General features: G+C 47.9%; 1 protein-coding gene across 12 annotated transcripts in view; it reads left to right on the top strand.

Annotated features, from left to right (window-relative positions):
- LOC118219040 (liprin-beta-1-like) overlaps positions 1–24,116 on the top strand; it is a 58,083-nt gene that overhangs the window by 6,851 nt on the left and 27,116 nt on the right. For 5 of the 12 annotated variants that reach the window (XM_035401840.1, XM_035401839.1, XM_035401843.1 and 2 more), the window contains exons 2-10: positions 7,372–7,459; positions 10,365–10,570; positions 13,739–13,825; positions 14,325–14,438; positions 14,892–15,023; positions 16,488–16,574; positions 17,595–17,687; positions 18,512–18,604; positions 21,921–22,038. In XM_035401840.1, the coding sequence (XP_035257731.1) occupies positions 7,396–7,459; positions 10,365–10,570; positions 13,739–13,825; positions 14,325–14,438; positions 14,892–15,023; positions 16,488–16,574; positions 17,595–17,687; positions 18,512–18,604; positions 21,921–22,038 (994 nt within the window). In that variant the 5' untranslated portion in view covers positions 7,372–7,395. The remainder of the gene's footprint in view (positions 1–7,371; positions 7,460–10,364; positions 10,571–13,738; positions 13,826–14,324; positions 14,439–14,891; positions 15,024–16,487; positions 16,575–17,594; positions 17,688–18,511; positions 18,605–21,920; positions 22,039–24,116) is intronic. The other 7 variants (XM_035401848.1, XM_035401849.1, XM_035401851.1 and 4 more) reach the window with 3 other exon arrangements.

The raw sequence follows: 24,116 nt of genomic DNA on the forward strand, positions 1-24,116 counted from the left end.
AGATGGTCAGTAGGCTGTGTTATTAGGGTTTGAAACCTGTGTAGACTGAATGCTGTGTCATTAGGGTTTGAAACCTGTGTAGACTGAAGGCTGTGTTGTTAGGGTTTGAAACCTGTGTAGACGGTCAGTTGGCTGTGTCACCAGGGTTTCAGTGAGTTTGGACACATTGTGTGTCACTATGGTTTTGTCATTAACAGCCTGACAGCCTTCAAACAAACTTTCCTTTATCCATTTATTTTGAGTCGTGAAGACTGACACTTGACTCGCCTGTTTCTTTATTCAAGCACAGTTGCTTACTGACACTTGACCGTGATTTATAGGCTATTCGTTTAAATTTCTCGTTACTGTGTGCAATCGTAACGTTACAAACGCATTCCCAACTCAGCGAGGCAACCTTGGACCGTGTGTCCAGGAAGCAAAGCGATGATTTGTCTGTAGCCGACCTGTTTAACATTACATTACAGGCATTTGGCAGACGCTCTTATCCAGAGCGACGTACAACAAAGTGTATAACCATAACCAGGAACAAGTATGACGAAACCCCTAGAGAGAAGAAGTTTAACATTCAAATCTGTTTTTGTGTTCTTGACATTGTAAAATGGACCGCATTTAGGCGGAACGTCAGTTTGCTGTATGTATGCTCTCGTGTAGAGCGAAATTTACTTGGCAGCTCTGAATAAGACCAATAATGATCTGTGGATTTTCTGTGAACAGGACCTTTGTTTGTCATCAGCGAAAGCGTGTGAACAGCTGGCGGACAGTTTAATTAAGAAACGGGCTCGGCGTTTGCTCGTCCGGCCTGGACGACGCTCATAATTAAATCCTAGCGCCTGTCGCTCTCTAGGTGTTTTTTGTCCTTCTGATAACCCTTATCCCGGCCCTATTATTGCGTGGGGCAGACGCGCCTCACTACGATGGTGACCTAACCTTCATTTCCGGCACAACTTTGGTCCTTTTGTGAAGCTTGTCCGTGTCCAGGTGCGTGTGAGTGTGCCTTTGAGTGCGGAGTGTCCGTGTGCAGGTGCGTGTGTGTGTGTGCGCATGAATGTGTGTGTGTTTGAGTGCGTGTGAGTGTGCGTTTGAGTGCAGATTGTGTGTGTCTCTGTGCGTGTGAGTGCGGAGTGTGCTGAGTGTGCGTGTGTGTATGAGTGCGTGTGCGTGTGCATATGAGTGCGTGCGTGTGAGTGCTGAGTGTGCGTTTGTGTATGAGTGCGTGTGAGTGTGCGTGTGTGTATGAGTGCGTGTGCATGTGTGTATGAGTGCGTGTGAGTGCAGAGTGTGCGTATTTCTAATGGCTGTAGCCAGGCAGGCTCCTGAGAGGGAGGCGGAAGGGGAGAGGAGAGTGTGACTGCAGGGTTTTCTGGGCACTGTACCAAGCACCTCTTTGTAATGGTCCTCCAGCTCTATTAAAACAAAAAGCCCCCAGTGTTCACGCTAGTGACCCTCTCACTCGGCCAGAAGTCGAGGTAAATGGCTCTATTCTTCCGGCGCCGTGTTCCCTGGTTTGAGTCTGCGCACGCCCCCCCAAGGGGTCCCCGGAAATGCTCTGCATTACTCAGACCCCCCCCCCCCCCCCTCCCCAGGACAGTGGGGTGCTCTTCTCCGCCAGTGGGAGTCTCGTCGTCCATAACCTCGATATACTCGCAGCATCGCGCGAGTCGCCTGTCCGCATTGATATGTGTATTAACGACCTTTCTCTTTGAGCGGGAGTGTCACGGTTTCCCGTTTTTTTTCGGCTGAGTTTGCGAGGAAGTAGCGAAATGAGGTCACGGCCGCCACATCGCAACTGATTTTTTTTTTCTTTCCTTTTTTTTTTTTTTTTTTTTTTTTTTTTTATTCCACACATATCTGCGCACGACTGCGAAAGTTCCTCTAAGAACGGACGCTTTGTTAGCGAAACGGGTCGTTTTCTCGGGTCACATGACCGCGAAAACGCCACGGGGAAACGAGCGCCCTGCTCTAGACGCCGGGGCCTACAAATATTCACGGCCGCCGCGGCAAACCTCCGTCGGCAACGAACCGACCGCTAAGAGAACTCTCTCTTTTAAGCCTTTTGGCCGTGAGGGGGGGTGAGGAGAGAAGCGAACGTTAACGCGTCGTTTGCATTCGTACGGGTGGAAACAAGGTCTCCCCTGTGTCCCTTGTACGGCACGCCGTTCCCCCGATTAGTTATCGCCTTGGCTGCCGTAGGCGCCTCCTGTCTGAGAAAGGGAGCTTTTACATTACATTACAGGCATTTAGCAGACGCTCTTATCCAGAGCGACTTACACAACTTTTACATAGCATTTTTACATCGTATCCATTTATACAGCTGGATATATACTGAAGAAATGCAGGTTAAGTACCTTGCTCAAGGGTACAACGGCAGTGTCCTTACCCGGGAATCGAACCTGCGACCTTTCGGCTACAAGCCCAGTTCCTTACCCACTGTGCTACACGCCGTCTGCTGCGTTGGGCGCTCGGTGTTCTTTGCACACGACTGACCAGGGTCCTGCAGTGCGAACGGCCTACCGCTCGCGCTAAAGAATAAATAAAATAAAGAAATAAATAAAAGAATAAACGGTTTTAATAAGCAATACCGGTTGCGATGGCAGTTCAGCCAGCCTGTAGTAAAATCGTCAGTGATCCGTCTGTCCTGCATAGATTTCTCTATCCGTGAATTTTTTTTCCCACATTTATTGCTTTAATGCACAATACAAATCCTGTTGTAATGATTGTTTCTGATATAGGACAACTCATTAATTGGTAGGCCTATTTTGCACACGTACTCAGGCATTTTTATCAATACCGTTCTCCATTAAACACCCAGATACAAAATAAGCTTGAAACCTTTCGCATGTAACTAGTATTTACCCTGTGCTAGAGAGCTTCCAAAGTTAAGGCAAAGGTAACTTCCTTTTCCTTTCTGAGACACTACTGCCAGTCCCTGAGGTGTGTAAGGATTACATTCCTAGGACCACTGTGTAACGCAGCATTACAATCAGAAATGAATGTTTAACTACAGAACTTTTTGTTCTCAAGAATTTACAGGCCTCACTCACCTATACTGCAGCTACAATGCATTTTTTACAGACCACAACAAACACGGTTGAAGTAATACCTGCTAGATGTTTATCAAGGGGCAAAGGGGGGAAAAACAATGCATAAGTACATTACATTACATTACAGGCATTTGGCAGACGCTCTTATCCAGAGCGATGTACAACAAAGTGTAATAACCATAACCAGGAACAAGTATGACGAAACCCCTAGAGAGAATAACCGGTCCAAGTACAGGGAACAACCGCATAGTTCAACTTGGACCCTGATGGTTAAACTGATTAACACTAACAACGAGAACGGCAACAACGCAATCTATGGAAAAATAAAAATAAATTAAAATACAAGTAGTCGTTAAGACAGGCGCATCAACTAAGTCACCTATGAAACAGCTGCCTAGTTACAACCCTAAGTTTAGTCATTTACAGGGGGGAAGGGAGGGATGGGGAGAGGTGCAGCCTGAAGAGGTGGGTCTTCAGTCGTCGTTTGAAAGCATAGTTAAGTGCTCAACAATAGTATAGTGGTAGAGACGTGTCGGGACACAACAGCAGCATTATTTACGTGAAAATAGGACCGATCGTCATGAATTCTGAAAAGCAGGAGAGAAGTGGAGCATAAATGACTGATTAATAGAATGAGATGTACACTACATGGCCAAAAGTAGGCTATGTGGACACCTGGCATCCAACATGTCATCCAAAATTATGGGCAATAATACAGAGTTGGTCCACCCTCGCTTGCATTTGACCATCCAGTTGATCCCAAAGGTGTTGGATGTGGTTGAGGTCAGGACTCTGCTGGCCAGTCTAGTTCTTCCACGTTGTTCTCGACAAAACTATTTATACAGGGACCTCGCTGTGTGCCCGGGGGCGTTGTCATGCTGAAACAAGAACGGGCCTTCCTCCAGACTGTTGGGGAAGCACAGAATCGTCTGGAATGTGATTGTACGCTCTAGCATTAAGATTTGCATGTACTGGAACTAAGGGGGCCTAGCCCAAACCAACCCCAGACCAAGGAGCGTCCAGATACTTTTGGTCATATAGTGTATTTTAGTCAGCGGTGAATACACCGGGACTTGGCGTGAACCCGTGACTCCATAATAACCCCGTTTGGGGGTTGCTTTGAGCGTCTCCACGTCCCCACTCATCTTCTGTAACCACGGCTGCCTTATGGTGAACTTAACTTAGGCCCACTTGCCAATTAGTTTTTCAATTTTTCTTAGTGCATTTTAGTGAAGATTTACTTACGTCATCGGTGTTATGTAGGTCAAGTATTAACCTTTAAATGATTGATTTAAAAAAAATAATAATTGCTTGTCACAATATGTCTGTGTCGTAAAAGACAAAAGACCTGTGGGCTGTGTATGAGATGGTGCATTTAATCTATGGCCCTGACTAATTAATGCAAATGATGTGCTAATGACTTTAGCAAAATAACTTGTTGTATATTGGATGTACTGTGTGCAGAACATGTTGTATATTGGATGTACTGTGTGCGGAACATGTTGTAGCTATATTGGGTGGATTGTGTGCGGAACATGTTGTATATTGGGTGGATTGTGTGTGGAACATGTTGTATGTTCGATTGACTCTGATTGACGGGAGTTTAATTATAATTATTAAAATGTAGCGTGGCCATACACACCCCCTCCCCCCGTATATTCTCCAGTTACGCAGAAGTGGAGCATGCTGCAGTGTACTGTGCATGTGTGGACTTGGACAGAAGCGTATGATTTACACATAGCCTACATTTCAGTAGCTGAAAGTGGCAGTGATTTGTGCATATTTGTAAGCACTGCAGTGCCGCCAAATTTGTTTTTGTTTTTTTTTTTTTACACCGCCAAATATGCACTGTGTGTGGGGAGCTGTGGCTGAGGAAGCTGGGCCCTGCTGATTATAGTCTGGAAAGCCTGGTTATGTGTGGAATGGCAGTCTGCAGGGCCCCCCCTAGCCTGAGCAACCCCCCGCCCTCCCCTCCTCACTGCCCTTATTCACTGCTAGTCTGTGCCCCCCCCCCCCCCCCCCCCGACCCTCACTGTCCTTATTCACTGCTAGTCTGTGCCCCCCCCCACCCTCACTGTCCTTATTCACTGCTAGTCTGTGCCCCCCCCCCCCCACCCTCACTGTCCTTATTCACTGCTAGCCTGAGCATCCCCCCCCCCCTACTCGTCTCCTCCAGCACTGCAGGCTTCCTGCTCTCGAACCCTGCATTTTTACAAGTCTTATCAAGGCTTTGTTGTTAATCTAGTAGATGTGGGTGAACGAACTGTTTTCAAGGCCATTTTAGCACAAAGAATGGCTTGCCATTAGATAAAAAATTATTTAACTTAGGGTGTCACTTGGAAGCACAGACGCAGGCTCTTCTTGTGTATGTTTGAGGATAAACATGACCCCACTCTAAATGGTTTGTTATGATGAAATGTGGCTTGCAGACAAATCACACAAAAGGCTGAACTCCTGGCTCTTTCTGGAGCTTCCTCAGCAGCTTTGTGCTGAAGTCCCAGGCTGGGCCTCGCCTCCTCCTGGGCCTCGCCTCCTTCTTTAACCCTCACCTCCTTCTGGGCCTCGCCTCCTTCTTTAACCCTCGCCTCCTCCTGGGCCTCGCCTCCTTCTTGAACCCTCTCTTTCTCCTGGGCCTCGCCTCCTTCTGGACCTCGCCTCTGTCTTTAACCCTCGCCTCCTCCTAGGCCTCACCTCCTTCTTTAACCCTCACCTCCTCCTGGGCCTTGCCTCCTTCTTTAACCCTCGCCTCCTCCTGGGCCTCGCCTCCTAAAAACATTAGGCAGGATCACTTGAAGGGAGAAACAAAATTGGAATGAGCTCAGTTTGAAAAATTGATCTGTTGGGCTGAATGACCTGTTGTCGTCTTTATGCTTTGTTATGTTATGCGTTACATAACAAAGCATAGGACGGAGTGTAGCACAGTGGGTAAGGAACTAGACTTGTAACCGAAAGGTCGCAGGTTCGATTCCCGGGTAGGACACTGCCGTTGTACCATTGCTTCAGTATATATCCAGCTGTATAAATGGACACAATGTAAAATGCTATGTAAAAAAGTTGTGTAAGTCGCTCTGGATAAGAGCGTCTGTTAAATGCCTGTAATGTAATGTAATGTTATGTTATAAAGCTAACAATAGCCCGAAGGTATGTCAATACAGCGATGAAAAAAAACATTGCTCACTGAATAGTACAATAAACAGGGGATGTCTGTGGCATTATACCATGTCATATATCAATAACTGTGACTGAATATGGAATAAATATATAAAATAAAGTATAAAATATATAAAAGATGCCCTTTCATGGTTCAGTGGTCACTTATTGTCTTTAACAATGCCTTTGAGAAATAAACTTGCGAATAGAAAGCAGGAGTAGGTATTTGCAATGGGCATTTTATAACTGTGTAACTCCTTTCAGTTTATTCTGATTTGATTTGTTTTTTATTTCAACGTGTGAGAGCTCCGCGTAATTGCCTTAGTGGCTGCTTCAGCACTGCGTTGTGCATTCAACTGTCACATTACGCAGTGATCTACAAGCACTCATTGACACGTAGTCGGTTTTGCCTACTCATCGGCATGGCAATAGCAAATTTCCTGTGGAGGGGGCCGGAGACGAACGGAGGCCTTCTTGTCTGTTTTTTGACAGTAGGCTCTGCCATTGCAAGATTACAGGCATTTTTTAAGCAGACGCTCTTATCCAGAGCGACTTACATTGTATCCAATTATACAGCTGGATAGGGCTATATACTGGAGCAGTGCATGTTAAGCACCTTGCTCAAGGGTACAACGGCAGTGTCCTACCGGGGAATCGAACCTGCGAACTTTAGGTTACAAGACCAACTCCTTAGCCATTATACTACACTGCCGTCCATGTGGCTTTTAAAATGTATTTCTAACCATACCTCATTTACCTACATTAGCCCATGAGTGTTCAGCTTGAGCAGGTTATTGCAAAGGAATGCATTTTTGGCATTGTTTTGTGTAGCGCCTACAGGCCGAAGCAAATTTAGCGGAGTAGACACGGTCTGTGGGCGGCAAAATCCAGCTCCCATCCCGACAGCCGCCAATCATCATCAATATCTGATACTCACGTAATTCCTCCCAGGCCTACTGCTCATGCGTGGTTCTGACACGAAAGACAAACACTACGTCAGTTTTGTAAAACAAATGTAATTGACCTTTTTTTTTTTTGTACTTTTTCTTAAAGCTTTCTGTATCTTTCTCAGCTTTTAGGACGGTGCAGAGCTGTCACACGGTACACCGCCCGCTGTCTGCTAAAGTCCCTCTGTCTTGCCGATGTCGTGTTTTTGAGCGAGCTCTTCTTGTGATCCCAGGGTTCCCCTCTGCCGGCTTCGAAGATGATGTCAGACGCCAGCGACATGCTGGCGGCCGCCCTGGAGCAAATGGACGGGATCATCGCAGGTAACGGGGCTCCGTCCGCGTCTGCAGGTGCTAACAGCCCCTCCCAGGTTTCTCAGGGGGGAAAACAGCTAGCCTAAATCCAGACATGCTAGCCATTTAATAAATGGCTATCATTGGCTTGTTGGGATGTCTATCATGCGAATGGGCTTTTGGCCTTTTTTGTATGCTGTTATGGTTGGGTTATAGGGTTAGTCAAATGGACCCTGGGCAGGGTTCCGCTTCTGTGCATAAGGTTTGGGTTACAGGGTTGGGTAGACTGACCTGGGCCTCGTTCGGTTTCTCTGCATGAGGGCTGGAGTTGGGTTATAGGATTGGGTGCTCGGACCCTGGGCCTGATTCTGTTTCTCTGCATAATGGCTTAGGTTGGGTTATAGAGTTGGGTAGTCTGACCTGGGCCTGATTTTGTTTCTCTGCATAATGGCTTGGGTTGGGTTATAGAGTTGGGTAGTCTGACCTGGGCCTGGTTCTGTCTCTATGCATAAGGGATTGTGTTGGGTTATTGGGTTGGGTATTGTTACGGCCGGCTCGAAGGACCACAACAAACAAAGTCAAATGCACCAAAAACAGACAGAAACTGATCTAAAAACATAAACCCAGACATTTATCAGAATAAATAACAAACTAATCACAAACTAAACAAAGGAAAACCCACAAAGTTCAAACAAAACGATCTTCACAAAAACTACAAACTCAAAACCACAAATCAAGCCACAAACCACACACACTGACCCTCGGCCTGATTCTGATTCTGTGCAATGAGGGCTGGAGTTGGGTTATAGGGTTGGGTAGACTGACCTGGGCCTGTTTCTGATTCACTGCATAATGGCTGTGGTTTGGTTCTAGAGTTGGGTAGACTGACCTGGGCCTGGTTCTATCTCTGTGCATCAGGGCTGGGCATGGTTTATAAGGTTGGGTAGTCTGATGCTGGGTCAGCTGTGGTTGGCAGGAAGCACTCTGTGTCTTTTTTTTTTGCCTCAGGCCCCAGCTCTTGTGTTGATAGTCTGAGTCTGGCTTGGTTTTTAAGGGTTTGTTCTGAAGAGAAAGGTTCCTGTTGGATGTGGGGCATGCTCAATGCATTGCTCTGCTTTTCAACAAAATGTGTCTTGCTTCAGGCTCCCATAGTTCACTACACGTTCTTTGATGTCTGTGATGTGTCGGTTAAAAGGGAATTGTAGTGCAATGCCAGATAGGATGACCTGTTCTGCTTTGCGGGACAGAGTTATAAAGACATTACACATAAAGCTTATGAACATTAATAATTAAGCTATGTCTGGTACATATTCACCACCACGATGTTTGTAAGAAACAGTATGCACATTTAATAAAGCAGTTCGATATTTTCCTTCAAACGCTTGATTGTTTGTAGTTCTTTCTCATTCTTAAAAACGCTTCTGTCTTTTCTTAAACTCTGAAATTAGCAACTTACAAAATGTGCACTCTGAGGAATGAGTGTGTGCAGAGACTGGGTTGTGTTTAAAATAAGTCCTATTCTTTTTGCGTTGGGTAATTATAGAGCTGACCTTTTGAGCAGAGACAAGACTATCGGATCCCGTGATATATATTCTCAGTCTGGTCCTCTTTTACCACGTGACCTCGGCGGTGGCCTTGCAGTCTCTGCTCGGCACGGAACAAGTCTGCCTCGGGAAAGGCGCCGTCAGTCCCAGCTTTGACAGACGGGTCATTATTTTAAACGGCTGATCATTTTACCGAGGCTATATCCTTTTCGTCGCTTTTAAACGGACCTTTTCCGATGACGTCCAAGCCTGCGGGTTCCTTCAGAATCTCGTGGACTGCGTAATTAGTACACGCACTTTAGCCTTTCGTAATCGAACGCGATTCGCGGCCGACGCAGACGGCGTCGGGTTCGGCGTTGCCGGCGACGGCCATTTTGTCCGCCCGTGCCTCTCGCGCCGCCTCCCTTCAGAGCCGCAGCAGACGTCCTTTAAAGTGTGCGGTTTTACTGGGGAGCGCGGACTGAAAGGGCGGACATTTTGGCTCAAAGTTAGAGCGCGGAGAAACGAGCCTTTCGGCTCACCTGCGTTTGGCTCTCGCCCGCAAAACCAAATGGGGCGGAGACTGGACCTGAGCGCCCCGTGGGCCTCTGCGACAGGACCTGCAGAGCTGGACCGCGCCCTGCGGCCGCACGGACTCCCTGACCCGAGAATTCACCTTCAGATCATTTCCATCCTTAGTCTGCGGAGAGAACTCCTGAAAACCCTGTAGTAGTTAATAGATAGATGACCTTTATATGCACAGGGCAGTCCTATTGAGACCAGGGTCTCTCTCACAAGGTTACCCTGATTACGGCATTGCGCAGTTACGTAAATATGCAGTAAAGCAGTTCCAAATATGGACAATAGTACAGTTTAACAGAACACAGGTTATTCAGTTGAAACGTGCAAGATAAGGATAAAATGTGTTTGATAAGGGTTCTAAATTGCCCCGGAGAAACCAGAGCGGAGAGCTGAATATGTTTTTGCTGCTCATTCCATGCATTTGGTGCAGAGAAACTAAAAAAAGTCCTTTCCTTATATGAATCCCTCATATGAATCCCTTAAATGAATCCCTTATAGGAATCCCTTATATGAATCCCTCAAAAAACCAAATCTGCCCTTTGTCTGCTTTTGCTGAGCCTTATTAGATTATCTGTGGTGTGATTATTAGGGAACTGTGCTTGTAATTCATAGGTTGTGTATTTGATTCCTCGAGGTACTTAGCTGGAATTATCCGGCTGTGTAAATGGATTGTGTTTGAGTAAACGTAAGCTGGGTGAGTAGCTCTGGATAAGAGCATTTCCTAATGCTGGCGTGTAATCTAATGCCGGTTCAGGATCCGAGTGTTTCCTCGTGTGCATTTGACCGGCCGACATTTTGGCTCAAACGTGTGCTTGGCCCGCTGCCCGCAGGCTCCAAGGCGCTGGAGTACTCCAACGGGCTGTTCGACTGCCAGTCCCCCACGTCGCCGTTCATGGGCGGCCTGCGCGCGCTGCACCTGGTGGAGGACCTGCGGGGGGCGCTGGAGCTGATGGACCCGGAGGAGCGGGACACGCTGCGCTGCCAGATCCCGGACTCGACCGCCGAGAGCCTGAGCGAGTGGCTGCAGGGACACCTGGTACGCCCCACACCGCCGCGTACACCCCCTACTGCACTACACTACCCTTACACCCTGTACAGTACACCCCCTACTGCACTACACTACCCTTACACCCTGTACAGTACACCCCCTACTGCACTACACTACCCTTACACCCTGTACAGTACACCCCCTACTGCACTGCGCTACCCTTACACCCTGTACAGTACACCCCCTACTGCACTGTGCCATCTTACACCCTGTACAGTACACCCCCTACTGCACTGTGCTACCCTTACACCCTGTACAGTACACCCCCTACTGCACTGCGCTACCCTTACACCCTGTACAGTACACCCCCTACTGCACTACACTACCCTTACACCCTGTACAGTACACCCCCTACTGCACTACACTACCCTTACACCCTGTACAGTACACCCTCTACTGCACTGTGCCATCTTACACCCTGTACAGTACACCCCCTACTGCACTGTGGTACCCTTACACCCTGTACAGTACACCCTCTACTGCACTGCACTACCCTTACACCCTGTACAGTACACCCCCTACTGCACTGTGCCATCTTACACCCTGCTCAGTTGACCTCCTACACACTGAGCTTACTCACACCCTGCTCAGTAGACCTCCTACACACTGAGCTTACTCACAATGAGCAGTACACTCCCTACACACTGAGCTTACTCACAATGAACAGTACAGCCTCTACTACTGTGCATTATGTCACTCATTGCATTACATTACATTACAGGCATTTAGCAGACGCTCTTATCCAGAGTGACTTACACAACATTTTACATAGCATTTTCATTGCATACATTTACAGTTGAAGCCAAAAGTTTACATACACCTGGGCTAAAGACATTCAAACTCAATTTTTCACAACTCTACACGTTACCATACATTTCCTGTGGTAAGTCAATTAGGGTACCTACTTTATTTCTATAAGAGGCCATTTCAAAATAATAGTTAAGAGACGATTTATTTAAGCTTTTATGTACTATATCAGATTTTCAGTGGATCAAAAGTTTACATACACTTTGTTAGTATATGGTGGCATTGCCTTTTAATTTCTTAAATTGAATTAAAACGCTTGGGGTAGCCTTCCAGAAGCTTCTCACAATACTTTGCCGGAATTTTTGCCCATCCCTCCTGACGGAACTGGTGTGACTCAGGTTTGTAGGCCTCCTTGCTCGGACACACTTTTTCAGTTCAGTCCGCACATTTTCTATGAGGTTCAGGTCAGGGCTTTGTGATGGCCACTCCAACACTTTCACTTTGTTGTCTTTATTAAGCCATTTTGTTACAGCTTTGATGGTGTGCTTAGGATCATTATCCTGCTGACAAGGTCATAGTGTGATTTACGGTAACAAGACAAGCGTGAGGTTATAAATGTGGTGTAAAAAGCAAGGCTTTACTCTACCTGGCTCAAAAAATGTGCCTTGAAGTGATACGCCATTATTCATTTTTATTTGTAATACTTAAAAATAATATTTCTAATGCACTGTTTGTGTGTGCTTTCGAACCTGAGCTCATGGCGTTTCGACAGGTGAAATGCGCCCTTTTCGGTCGAGCCGGTACGTCCCTACGCGCGAAGACGGAACGTAGCACAGTGGGTAGGGAACTGGGCTCGTAACCGAAAGGTTGCAGGTTCGATTCCCGGGTAAGGACACTGCCGTTGTACCCTTGAGCAAAGGTACTTAACCGAAATTGCTTCAGTATATATCCAGCTGTATAAATGGATACAATGTAAAATGCTATGTAAAAAAGTTGTGTAAGTCGCTCTGGATAAGAGCGTCTGCTAAATGCCTGTAATGTAATGTAATGTAATGTACACGCGGCAGCGGCTCGGTTTCAAGAGTAGAGTCGGGTTTTTCTCCCCTTCGGCAGCCCGCAGCCCCATTTCTCCTTCGTGCGTTTGACGTTCAGTCGCTCTTTCGGGAGGGAAAAGCCTTTCCTCCTTTGTGTTCCCCCCGCTGAGGGCTCGAGGGCCCCGACGTGCATTTTAATAGCAGACTTAAGAGCGGAGGAGAAGACGTCTGAAGACGAGCGTTTTTCTGTCGAGAGGAAAGACGGAAAGTGCCCCCCCGAAGCGCAGAAGGACCTTTCCGGAAAGTTCAGCCCACTCTCGCTCGCAGGAAGAGAAAAGGCTCCCCGCCGCTTTGCACATAAGCCATTTTGCAACATTTCGGACATTGGGATTTGGTATTCATTTTAGTTCAGCACATTTTAGCTACAATGACGCATTTTTTTTTTTTTTTTTATCGTGGAAAATGTTTGGTCTTGCAGTGCTTTAAGACATGATAAAGTATTGTCGATTTGTACTTGCTACTGGAAAAGAAAATTCTCAGTTTGGAATGATTTTCAGAAATGAACTTCACTTCTTTTCATGCTTCATGAAAAGAGTAAGACCATTGAAAATTCGCAGGAAACGCAAATGGTAGCCTCACGTCTGTTGAAGACACTCTTGACTATTCTTGTTTTCCAAAGCATGCCGTTTTTATCCCAAGTACCCCTAATAAGATACGAAGTGCCCTATATCGACCTGTCCTGTGGGCACAGAGTGCCCTATATAGACCAGCCCTGTGGGCACAGAGTGCCCTATATCGACCTGTCCTGTGGGCACAGAGTGCCCTATATAGACCAGCCCTGTGGGCACAGAGTGCCCTATATCGACCTGCCCTGTGGGCACAGAGTGCCCTATATAGACCAGCCCTGTGGGCACAGAGTGCCCTATATAGACCAGCCCTGTGGGCACAGAGTGCCCTATATCGACCTGTCCTGTGGGCACAGAGTGCCCTATATAGACCAGCCCTGTGGGCACAGAGTGCCCTATATCGACCTGTCCTGTGGGCACAGAGTGCCCTATATAGACCAGCCCTGTGGGCACAGAGTGCCCTATATCGACCTGCCCTGTGGGCACAGAGTGCTCTATATAGACCAGCCCTGTGGGCACAGAGTGCTCTATATAGACCAGCCCTGTGGGCACAGAGTGCTCTATATAGACCAGCCCTGTGGGCACAGAGTGCTCTATATAGACCAGCCCTGTGGGCACAGAGTGCTCTATATAGACCAGCCCTGTGGGCACAGAGTGCTCTATATAGACCAGCCCTGGAAATTTGTTTTATGCCTCGTGCTCTTTTGGAAAGTCATCGTTTTTTTTTCCTCTTGAAATTGTGATTTCAGACGAACGGACACATCTCCATGGGCGGGGACATATACCAGGAGAGACTGTCACGACTGGAGAGCGACAAGGAGTCGCTGGTTTTGCAGGTCTGTGCCACGTTCATCAGCTGAACGGGGGTTTTTACTCTAGTTTGTTTCTTCCTTTGCTTGTGGGCCTCTTGTGTAATGCTGTGGCTCCTGAAACCACTGCCCAAGGCCCACTGAGCTGAAACACGTGACTAAAGTCACAATCTCAATCTCAATTAAATGATCCACTGACACCTTTCCCCAACATCCAGCTAAGCTGCAGTGCAGTGTTTTCTTTTCACACTAATGCATGTAAATCCTCATCATGTAGTATGGCTGTATGGCACAAAGCTATACACTACAGTGACTGCATTACACAGTTGTGAAGAAATTGAGTTTGTTTAGTTTATAAAATAACGATAATCTGTGTATGTAGTAGGAGTACATGGGGAAGTGTGAGCACCTTACCTTTGCTGAGGAACCTACAGGTGCTCCTCCACAGACCCCAGCGGTTGCCGGACCTCAATTTGGGAGCCTGTGGCAGTAACGGGACGCTCTTGTCTCGGTACCCGTCCTGTAGGTGAGCGTGCTGACGGACCAGGTGGAGGCGCAGGGGGAAAAGATCCGGGACCTGGATCTGTGCCTTGAGGAACACCGTGAGAAGCTGAACGCAACAGAGGACATGCTGCAGCAGGTAGGCCTGCCCAGGGTACTGCTGGTGCAGTCATGTTGGCGGTAAGACTGTCATGTTTTCAATGCATCCCAAAGCAAAGGGGCCCCAACAAGACCTAGTGTATCCATACCAAAATGTCAGTTTGACCTTTTTTACATTTAGTTTTGTATTGTTGCTCTAGGGTCAAACCCCCCAAAGTATTTTTAGGTTTTACGGTAATGCTTTGTGTCAAAACCAGGGGAATCCTTTTTTTTCAACCCGTCAAAGATTAAAAGGTCTTAATATTTGTTCTATTCATTAAACAGTTTTTTTAAATAAGTTTGCGAACAGGTTTTCAGAACTACATGACCATGAGCATTTTTACATTCATGAGCATATTTACAACGAACTGAAGGAGAAAAATGATTTAGCCTAATGTGAAGTCTCGATATCTGTCTGCTGCGTCTCCTTTCAAATGGTGCCCCCGGCTTCCAGGAGCTGCTGAGCCGGACGTCGCTGGAGACGCAGAAGCTGGAGCTGATGACCGAAGTGTCCAACCTGAAGCTGAAGCTGACCGCCGTGGAGAAGGACCGGCTGGACTACGACGGGCGCCATAGGGACAGTGAGGTACGGGCATCTCCTGCTGAAAGTTACTAAGGGACAGTGAGGTACAGGGTCTCCCACTAAAAGTTACTAAGGGACAGTGAGGTACAGGGTCTCCCACTAAAAGTTACTAAGGGACAGTGAGGTACGGGGTCTCCCACTAAAAGTTACTAAGGGACAGTGAGGTACAGGGTCTCCCACTAAAAGTTACTAAGGGACCGTGAGGTACAGGGTCTCCCGCTGAAAGTTACTAAGGGACAGTGAGGTACGGGGTCTCCCACTAAAAGTTACTAAGGGACAGTGAGGTACGGGGTCTCCCACTAAAAGTTACTAAGGGACAGTGAGGTACAGGGTCTCCCACTAAAAGTCACTAAGGGACAACCCTCCGTTTTGGAAAAATTTGAGAATAGTGTAGCAAATGCCTGCCTTTCAACCTCTGCCCTTCACACCATGTCATTATGTGTTTGTACATTCGTAGTGTCTTCATCTGTGTAGAATATCTGTCCATCAGGATTGTGAGACTAGCCAGACTTAGTTCTGAGACTAGCCAGACTAGGTTCTGAGACTAGCCAGACTAGGTTCTGAGACTAGCCAGGCTGGGATGTGGGACTAGCCAGGCTGGGATGTGGGACTAGCCTGATTGGGTTCTGAGACTAGCCAGACTTGTGTTCTGAGTCTAGCCAGACTGGGTTCATAGACTAGCCAGACTTGGTTCTGAGACTAGCCAGATTGGGTTCTGAGACTAGCCAGACTTGGTTCTGAGACTAGCCAGACTGGGTTCTGAGACTAGCCAGACTTGGTTGTGGGACTAGCCAGACTGGGATCTGAGACTAGCCAGACTGGGTCCTGAGACTAGCCAGACTGGGATCTGAGACTAGCCAGACTGGGTTCTGAGACTAGCCAGACTGGGATCTGAGACTAGCCAAACTGGGTTCATAGACTAGCCAGACTTGGTTGTGGGACTAGCCAGACTGGGTTCTGAGACATAGCCTCTGCCGTTATTTAAAGCAGGCAGGAGATATGGCTGACATCTGCTACTGTCACTCGGTGCAACCTCGCTCGTCCCTCCATAGTGGGTTTGACAGAGCTCATGTGTTTGTTTCACAGATGAAGTCCTGAGGAGAGAATGCAGGCTTTGTTTTCTGGGCTGTGTTTTTGCAGCGATACTGCTCAGCACTAGCAGCCCCCCCCCCCTCCCCTCCCCTCCAGAGAGCTGCTGAGCACTACCCTGACACCCCCCCCCCCCTCCCCCACCACCACCAGGACAGCTGCCAAAACTTTGTCCAGCAAATTTTGTTCCGGTGAAGTTGTGCAAATTGACGGTGCCACGGCAAAAAAAAAACAATGCGTGCAGTATCTGTCGGGTAGTAGGACTGAGCCATCGATGGCAAAGTGACAGAATCCGCCCTCGGTTCTGCTCCCCCCAATCTCTCCCTATCCTCTTTCCCTCTCTCCTAACCCCCCCCCCCATCTCAATGTGCTGACCAGGGCTTCCTGCCCCATGAGCAGAGGGCGGTTCTGGAGACGGAGCTTTCTCTCTTCCGGGACAGGATGCGTCAGTTCGGGGACCAGGAGGTGAACAGAATTTGAGGAATGCCGTTTTCCGCTTGACTCGATACACACCCTGCATGAGCCCTCCCCCGTATGACCAGGGATGTGCGTTTTATTTTTTTCAGATTTTTCCTTATTACTCAGGAGTGACTGGTTTTCAGAGCGAAAATGTTTCAGGCGCAGGTGGCTTTGGGTATGCCGCAGGCACCCGCATGAAGAGTTTTTTACCCTGTTAGCAGGAGAGAGTGCTCAGCTCGAAAAGCCAAATGCTTGTGTCCCCAGAGACCTATATGCTCTGGACGTCAGTACTTTCGGATTCATTGGGAACGGTCGATGAAAATCGCTCCGTGGATGCATAACTGTGCTTCCTGTCAAAAGGAACGGTTTGCTTTTCTCAGCATTAGTTTCCTGTAATTTGCTGTTTACTTTTGTGCCGTGGGGTCATTTCTGTCCGATTTAGTTTGGGGCAAAAGTGCTGGATCCGGGGATAGGTAACCCTGGTCCTGGAGTGCCATAGATGCTTGGTTTTTTTTTTTTCCTCCCTCCAAACCCCAAATTGTAATTCTGATCGGGGCAGTGTAGCGTAATGGTCAGGGGTTTATAGGTTAGAGTTCGGTTAGGGTTGGGGTTAGTGAACTTTGCTTGTAACCCAAAGGTTGCAGGACTCTGCTGTAACCTTGAGCAAGGTACCTGAATGGCTTCAGTAAACATTGCCCTGAATGTAACGTTCTGTGTGCTGATTGTTTGTGATGGGATGATAGGCTGGCCCGTGACGTGGAGATTCTGGGTAGGCCGGTTCTCAGTGTAATAGCTTTTCCTGGCCCGGATGGAACCCTGTTGAAAGTCTTGTTCAACCGTCGTGTCTGAAGAGAGACTGAGAGCACTGAAGCGCGTGGTGGTAGAGCATGAGCATTGCAGCAGTGTGGCTTGTGGCCACATCCACAGAACCGCATTCCCCATCTGCCCGAGCCTTCTGCTGATCTGAACGCCTGTTGAAACGTCTCTGCTAAGCATTCTAGGTGACGTAGTTCTTCTCTCCCCCAGGGATTGATCCAGGAGATCAATGAGCTGAGGTACAGGGTGTCCGAGATGGAGACCGAAAGAGTGCATTATGAGAAGAAGCTGAAGTCCACCAAGGTGAGTCTTCATTGCCCGAGGGCCTCATCCATATAGCTTCTCCGTTAGTTAGCTGAAGCAGCTGTGGCATTTGTCGCCTTGTGTGATCATCTTGTGCGATTAGACTGTACCAGCTCTGTTCCCCCTAGAAAGTTTGCACACGATAGTTTAGTCTAGGGGTGGGCAGACCTTGTTCTGGAGTGCCAGAAACGTTCCTGGTTTTCACTCCAGCCAAGCGTACGATAATGGCATTATTATGTTTGATGACTGCGAGTTGGAGGGACTCAGGGTATCCCTATTCAGCCTCTAAATGTTTAGGCTTGGACTCTCCTCGTCCGTCAAACTTGACTTGGATGGAAAAGCACTGTCAACATTACCAGGATCCAGAACCAGGCCTGCCTGCCCCTGGCTTGGTCTTCAGTCATATCCTCTTTTTGGGAGAGGGGGGGGGGTGGATCCATTCGTGGAGGGCTGGTTTTTGCTTCCATAAATTACCCCTCAATTGATTCAGTTGATTCATTAGCTCCATGCACTGTAGTAATTTGCCTGTAGATTAGACTATGATGAACATTTTATGCAGGGACACAGTTATTAGCTGTGAATCACAATGGTCAATAAATGTAGGTAAAAGGGGCAGGTCTTACACATGTGTTGGCTGATAAAATAATCAAAGCAGTAGTTTGCATGAGATCCAGCCAGGTATACCCCCCACCCCTCCCCCTACAACTGCTCTATGTGATCACTTGAAATGATCGTTTCTGTCCTTCTTTCAGAACTGTTCCTTTTCTCACTTTTCTTTTCTCTCTTCTCTTCCCTCTTTCCTGGCTCGCCTCTTCGCCGTCTAGCCGCTCATGGCCAAACTGTCGAGTCTGAAAATCAGAGTGGGGCAGATGCAGTTTGAGAAACAGGAGAGTGAGAGCACTATCCTGACTCTGAAGGTATGAGAGTGGGGCAGATGCAGTTTGAGAAACAGGAGAGTGAGAGCACTATCCTGACTCTGAAGGTATGAGAGTGGGGCAGATGCAGTTTGAGAAACAGGAGAGTGAGAGCACTATCCTGACTCTGAAGGTATGAGAGTGGGGCAGATGCAGTTTGAGAAACAGGAGAGTGAGAGCACTATCCTGACTCTGAAGGTATGAGAGTGGGGCAGATGCAGTTTGAGAAACAGGAGAGTGAGAGCACTATCCTGACTCTGAAGGTATGAGAGTGGGGCAGATGCAGTTTGAGAAACAGGAGAGTGAGAGCACTATCCTGACCCTGAAGGTATGAGAGTAGGGCAGATGCAGTTTGAGAAACAGGAGAGTGAGAGAGCACTATCCTGACTCTGAAGGTATGGGAGTGGGGCAGATGCAGTAAACAGGAGAGTGAGAGCACTATCCTGACTCTGAAGGTATGGGAGTGGGGCAGACGCAGTAAACAGGAGAGTGAGAGCACTATCCTGACTCTGAAGGTATGAGAGTGGGGCAGATGCAGTTTGAGAAACAGGAGAGTGAGGGCACTATCCTGACTCTGAAGGTATGAGAGTGGGGCAGGTGCAGTTTGAGAAACAGGAGAGTGAGAGCACTATCCTGACTCTGAAGGTATGAGAGTGGGGCAGATGCAGTAAACAGGAGAGTGAGAGCACTATCCTGACTCTGAAGGTATGAGAGTGGGGCAGATGCAGTAAACAGGAGAGTGAGAGCACTATCCTGACCCTGAAGATGTGCTCAGCTCCACCGCACAGCTTCTCTCTCCTCTAATCCCAATCCCCATCCCACCCTCTTACGGTGGTCGTCCGCCTCGTTCTTTGCTGCGTGCAAATTCATGCAAACGGGATGCGGCGTCAGTGATCAGCGGATTCATTTCTGCGCTTTGCCTTTGCCTTTGCCGCGGTTGTGTTTGCCAAGAAAACGTCTGTTGTGATTTAGAACCCAGATTCACTTCCACCATTCGTGCCGCTTGCGTGTTACCTCACGGGAAAGATTTGTGCTGGTCAGTGCAGTTAGTCACTTTTACATGTCTTGTTTTGAATGCCGTTCGATGCAGTGAGATGGAGGCGTTTCAAGAACTTGGCCTGAGGAAACCTCTTTACATTACATTACATTACATTACAGGCATTTAGCAGACGCTCTTATCCAGAGCGACTTACACAACTTTTACATAGCATTTTTACATTGTATCCATTTATACAGCTGGATATATACTGAAGCAATTTCGGTTAAGTACCTTGCTCAAGGGTACAACGGCAGTGTGCTACCCGGGAATCGAACCTGCGACCTTTCGGTTACAAGTCTAGTTCCCTACCCACTGTGCTACACTCCGTCTGTGACCCGGTCAAACCAGTTCAAAATTCACATGCATTAGATACGCCACTTAAAGTACCACTTATAGGGTTTGTTCAGTGTTCCTTAGTTATCATCTTGCTACCCCTCCTTTAACAAGTGATTTTTCACCTTTTGATTTTGTCTTGTTCCAGAAACGGCCACGGCTGTCGGTTCCTATGTTTGTTTTGCGAAATGACAGCTACCTAACTGCGTAAACAAACGTTGTTTCAGCCCTGCAGTGCACTGGGTTCAGGTTGAATTGTCTGACGGTTTCGTAAAAAGAACAGCTGTTACTGCATTTTTGCCACATGACGCAGTACCCACCGAAAAAAAAACCCATCTGCAGAGCCTGCTCTCGTGGTTTGTTGGAAAGTACCCTCAGATAAAGGGCATGCGTTGGAATACATCGTAAATGTGTGAACTTGCACGTAATGAGAAATAAATTTCGCAGTAAACAATAAGTAAGTTTAAAAGAAAAGAAAGAAAATTGCTGACTCTGAGACTGGCGGATGTACGCTTCTTACTGTACAGTTGAGCGTCGCGATAACTTGGCGGTGCGTTTTGTTTGAATGTTTTGTAGCGTACTTAGTTCCTCCGAGCCCGTTTCGTGGTCACGCCGGGCCAGCGGCGTTCTCACTGGCGTTACTCTGTGCAGCAGCAGCAACGCCGGCTGGTAAGAGCAGCTCTGTACTCGGGAATAAAAATGAGATCTGCGTTTGATTTCGCTGCTTCAAGCCCGTTTTATATTCTAGGACAAAAAAAAAATCAGAGATACGTGATTTTTCCTGATTAGTCAATAAATACAGATTTTTTCAGAACCTGATTTTTTTTTTTTTTTTTTGCTGCCACTAGAACTTGGCGAAGATTCTCTCTTCTGTCGGAGTGCTTAAGCTCTTGTGTGTGCTTACAATTCCCCTGCCTCTGCTTGAGCTAATTAGGGTGTGGAGAAATCCCCCATTACACGCGAGAAATCATGTCTGGACACGTTAAGGCCGAGGCAGTGGGAGCGAATGGGAGACCAGCGGTCTGAGCCAAGCACAGTGTCATATTTTGGAAGGGCTGGGTTGGTCAGGTCACTGTTCTGTTAACAGGAGGAGTAGGTATGAGTGTTCTGTGAGCAGGAGGAGCAGGTATGAGTATTCTGTGAGCAGGAGGTGCAGGTATGAGTGTTCTGTGAGAAGGAGGTGCAGGTATGAGTGTTCTGTGAGCAGGAGGTGCAGGTGTGAGTGTTCTGTGAGAAGGAGGAGCAGGTGTGAGTGTTCTGTTAGCAGGAGGTGCAGGTATGAGTGTTCTGTGAGCAGGAGGAGCAGGTATGAGTGTTCTGTGAGAAGGAGGTGCAGGTGTGAGTGTTCTGTGAGCAGGAGGAGCAGGTATGAGTGTTCTGTGAGCAGGAGGTGCAGGTGTGAGTTCTGTGAGAAGGAGGTGCAGGTGTGAGTGTTCTGTGAGCAGGAGGTGCAGGTATGAGTGTTCTGTGAGCAGGAGGAGCAGGTGTGAGTGTTCTGTGAGCAGGAGGAGCAGGTATGAGTGTTCTGTGAGAAGGAGGTGCAGGTGTGAGTGTTCTGTGAGCAGGAGGAGCAGGTATGAGTGTTCTGTGAGCAGGAGGTGCAGGTGTGAGTTCTGTGAGAAGGAGGTGCAGGTGTGAGTGTTCTGTGAGCAGGAGGTGCAGGTATGAGTGTTCTGTGAGCAGGAGGAGCAGGTGTGAGTGTTCTGTGAGCAGGAGGAGCAGGTATGAGTGTTCCGTGAGCAGGAGGAGCAGGTATGAGTGTTCTGTGAACAGGAGGTACAGGTGTGAGTGTTCTGTGAGCAGGAGGTGCAGGTATGAGTGTTCTGTGAGCAGGAGGAGCAGGTGTGAGTGTTCTGTGAGCAGGAGGTGCAGGTATGAATGGGAGTTCTGTCAGCCGGAGTAGCTGGCTAAAAAAGGAGCAGGGCTGACCACCTCCTCTCCCCGCAGGAGGAGCTGGGCACGCTGAAGAGGCAGCTGGAGGGTCGGGACGGCGAGCTGAAGATGCTGCAGGAGGAGACGTACCTGAGGGGCGGCACGCCAGGAGGCGCAGACGGCATGGAGAGAGGTAGGGGAGCAGGGAGCGGTCACGGGCCGCCTCCTTACCATCCCTTAACTTCACCTCCGGAAATGCTCTGTTCCCCACAAATGGGGAACTGTGTGTCTGGCGAGTTGAGCAACCACCTGGCGCAGCCTGAACGTACATGGGCATAAACGTGGCCACCCGTGCACCCACGGTAGCCGTGACACCCGCGGTAGCCATGACAACCGCGGTAGCCGTGACGCCCGCGTGCCGTCCAGTGAGCGCACCTGCAGTGGAGCGGGGTGGAGGAATAGCCCGAATGGAGCAGTGAAAGTCTGTGGGATCGATTATTATTTCCTTTTCACGAGCTGCTTTTAATGCTCAGCCTGTGTTCAAATGCCCGCATCAGCTAAACATAGCGCTGTACTTAATAGTGTTCTCAATGATTTGGCTCAGTCAAAACATGAAACCATGGAATTTGCACTTTTAATGCCATGTCGAGTCATTTGTATTTTTTGAAGTCTTTCTTTGTAATCTGCTGCAAAGCTGCATAGCCTTCATATGAGCTTGCTGTCAAATTGCAAAATGAAAAAGTTCATTTCTTTTTCAAAAGTTCCGGACACACCAGTGTTGTTTTTGGCCACTCGTTTGGAGTAAGCTGACGATGTAGCAGTGGAACTTTAATCTGTGAAAACAACTGAGAAATAAGATGAGGATCGTTTCCTGTTTTGGACAGTGACATCATACGGTGCTCAGTCTGAGGTCATATTGAGCATTGCTTTACGATTTGGACACTAAAACTTTCAAACCAAAAAAATTCTGTATAAGGCTGGTTTCTCTCAGCAGTGTTGTAAAGGCTGTGCTCTTAAAAGCTTTATCAGAAATAGATATGGCTTTGTTCTGATGTTAAAAATATGGCACTCCCTTAATTTATTTGGGCACGGCACTTTAGTTTTAACAATATTTCACTTGTAAAAATAATTTTTTGCAAGCAAGCTGTACTGACAATGATAAGTTATATATATATATATATATATAATTGAACATAACTTCATATCTTTTTCTAATTAGTTTTGCTTTAGCAGTCATTACAGCCATTCCTATACAGCGCAATCTGAAGTGAACATCCGACTTATCTGTTCCCTTCATCGTGGTTCTAACAAATTCAGTTATTTTTTGAAAAGCTACGAGCGCATTGTGCGGAAATGGTTTGTGAGGGAACGAGGCAGAGGTGTGGATTAACCTTCTGTCCGTGGGAGAGCTGGAAGGTCTGGACGGAGTGTAGCACAGTGGGTAAGGAACTGGGCTTGTAACCGAAAGGTCGCAGGTTCGATTCCCGGGTAAGGACACTGCCGTTGTACCCTTGAGCAAGGTACTTAACCTGCATTGCTTCAGTATATATCCAGCTGTATAAATGGATACAATGTAAAATGCTATGTAAAAAGTTGTGTAAGTCGCTCTGGATAAGAGCGTCTGCTAAATGCCTCTAATGTAATGTAATGTCTGAGGATCGGGGTCTGTCGGGCCACACAGGACCTACATTTGCTTTATATGAAAGGGCCGTGGTCAAGGGTGGGATTATCACTAATCGTCGTAATCCCAGATTACGGAAATGCGGGAATTTTTTTAATTGACGCGTTTCAAGCAGGGCGAGCAGGACAGCCCTCTGTAGCCTTTGAGGTTTTTGGCGGGAATGATCACGCTCAAGCATTTAGCCACCAGCACTGCGGAAGTGTGGCCGGTGAGGTCTCAGGGTGTGTTGGGTCAGAGTTGGGTCCGGCAAAGGCCAGTGAGGTCTCAGGGTGTGTTGGGTCAGAGTTGGGTCCGGCAAAGGCCAGTGAGGTCTCAGGGTGTTGGGTAGGAGTTGGGTCCAGCAAAGGCCAGTGAGGTCTCAGGGTGTTGGGTAGGAGTTGGGTCCAGCAAAGGCCAGTGAGGTCTCAGGGTGTGTTGGGTCAGAGTTGGGTCCAGCAAAGGCCAGTGAGGTCTCAGGGTGTTGGGTAGGAGTTGGGTCCAGCAAAGGCTCTGCTAGATGGAGCTACAGTGAGCTGTCCATCGCTGGTGCATTTGGACCAATCAGAACAACTCAATGTCTTGCACCAAAACTTAGTCGTTGGTCCACATTG

Source organism: Anguilla anguilla, chromosome 19 (assembly GCF_013347855.1).
Source record: "Anguilla anguilla isolate fAngAng1 chromosome 19, fAngAng1.pri, whole genome shotgun sequence".
NCBI lineage: Eukaryota > Metazoa > Chordata > Actinopteri > Anguilliformes > Anguillidae > Anguilla > Anguilla anguilla.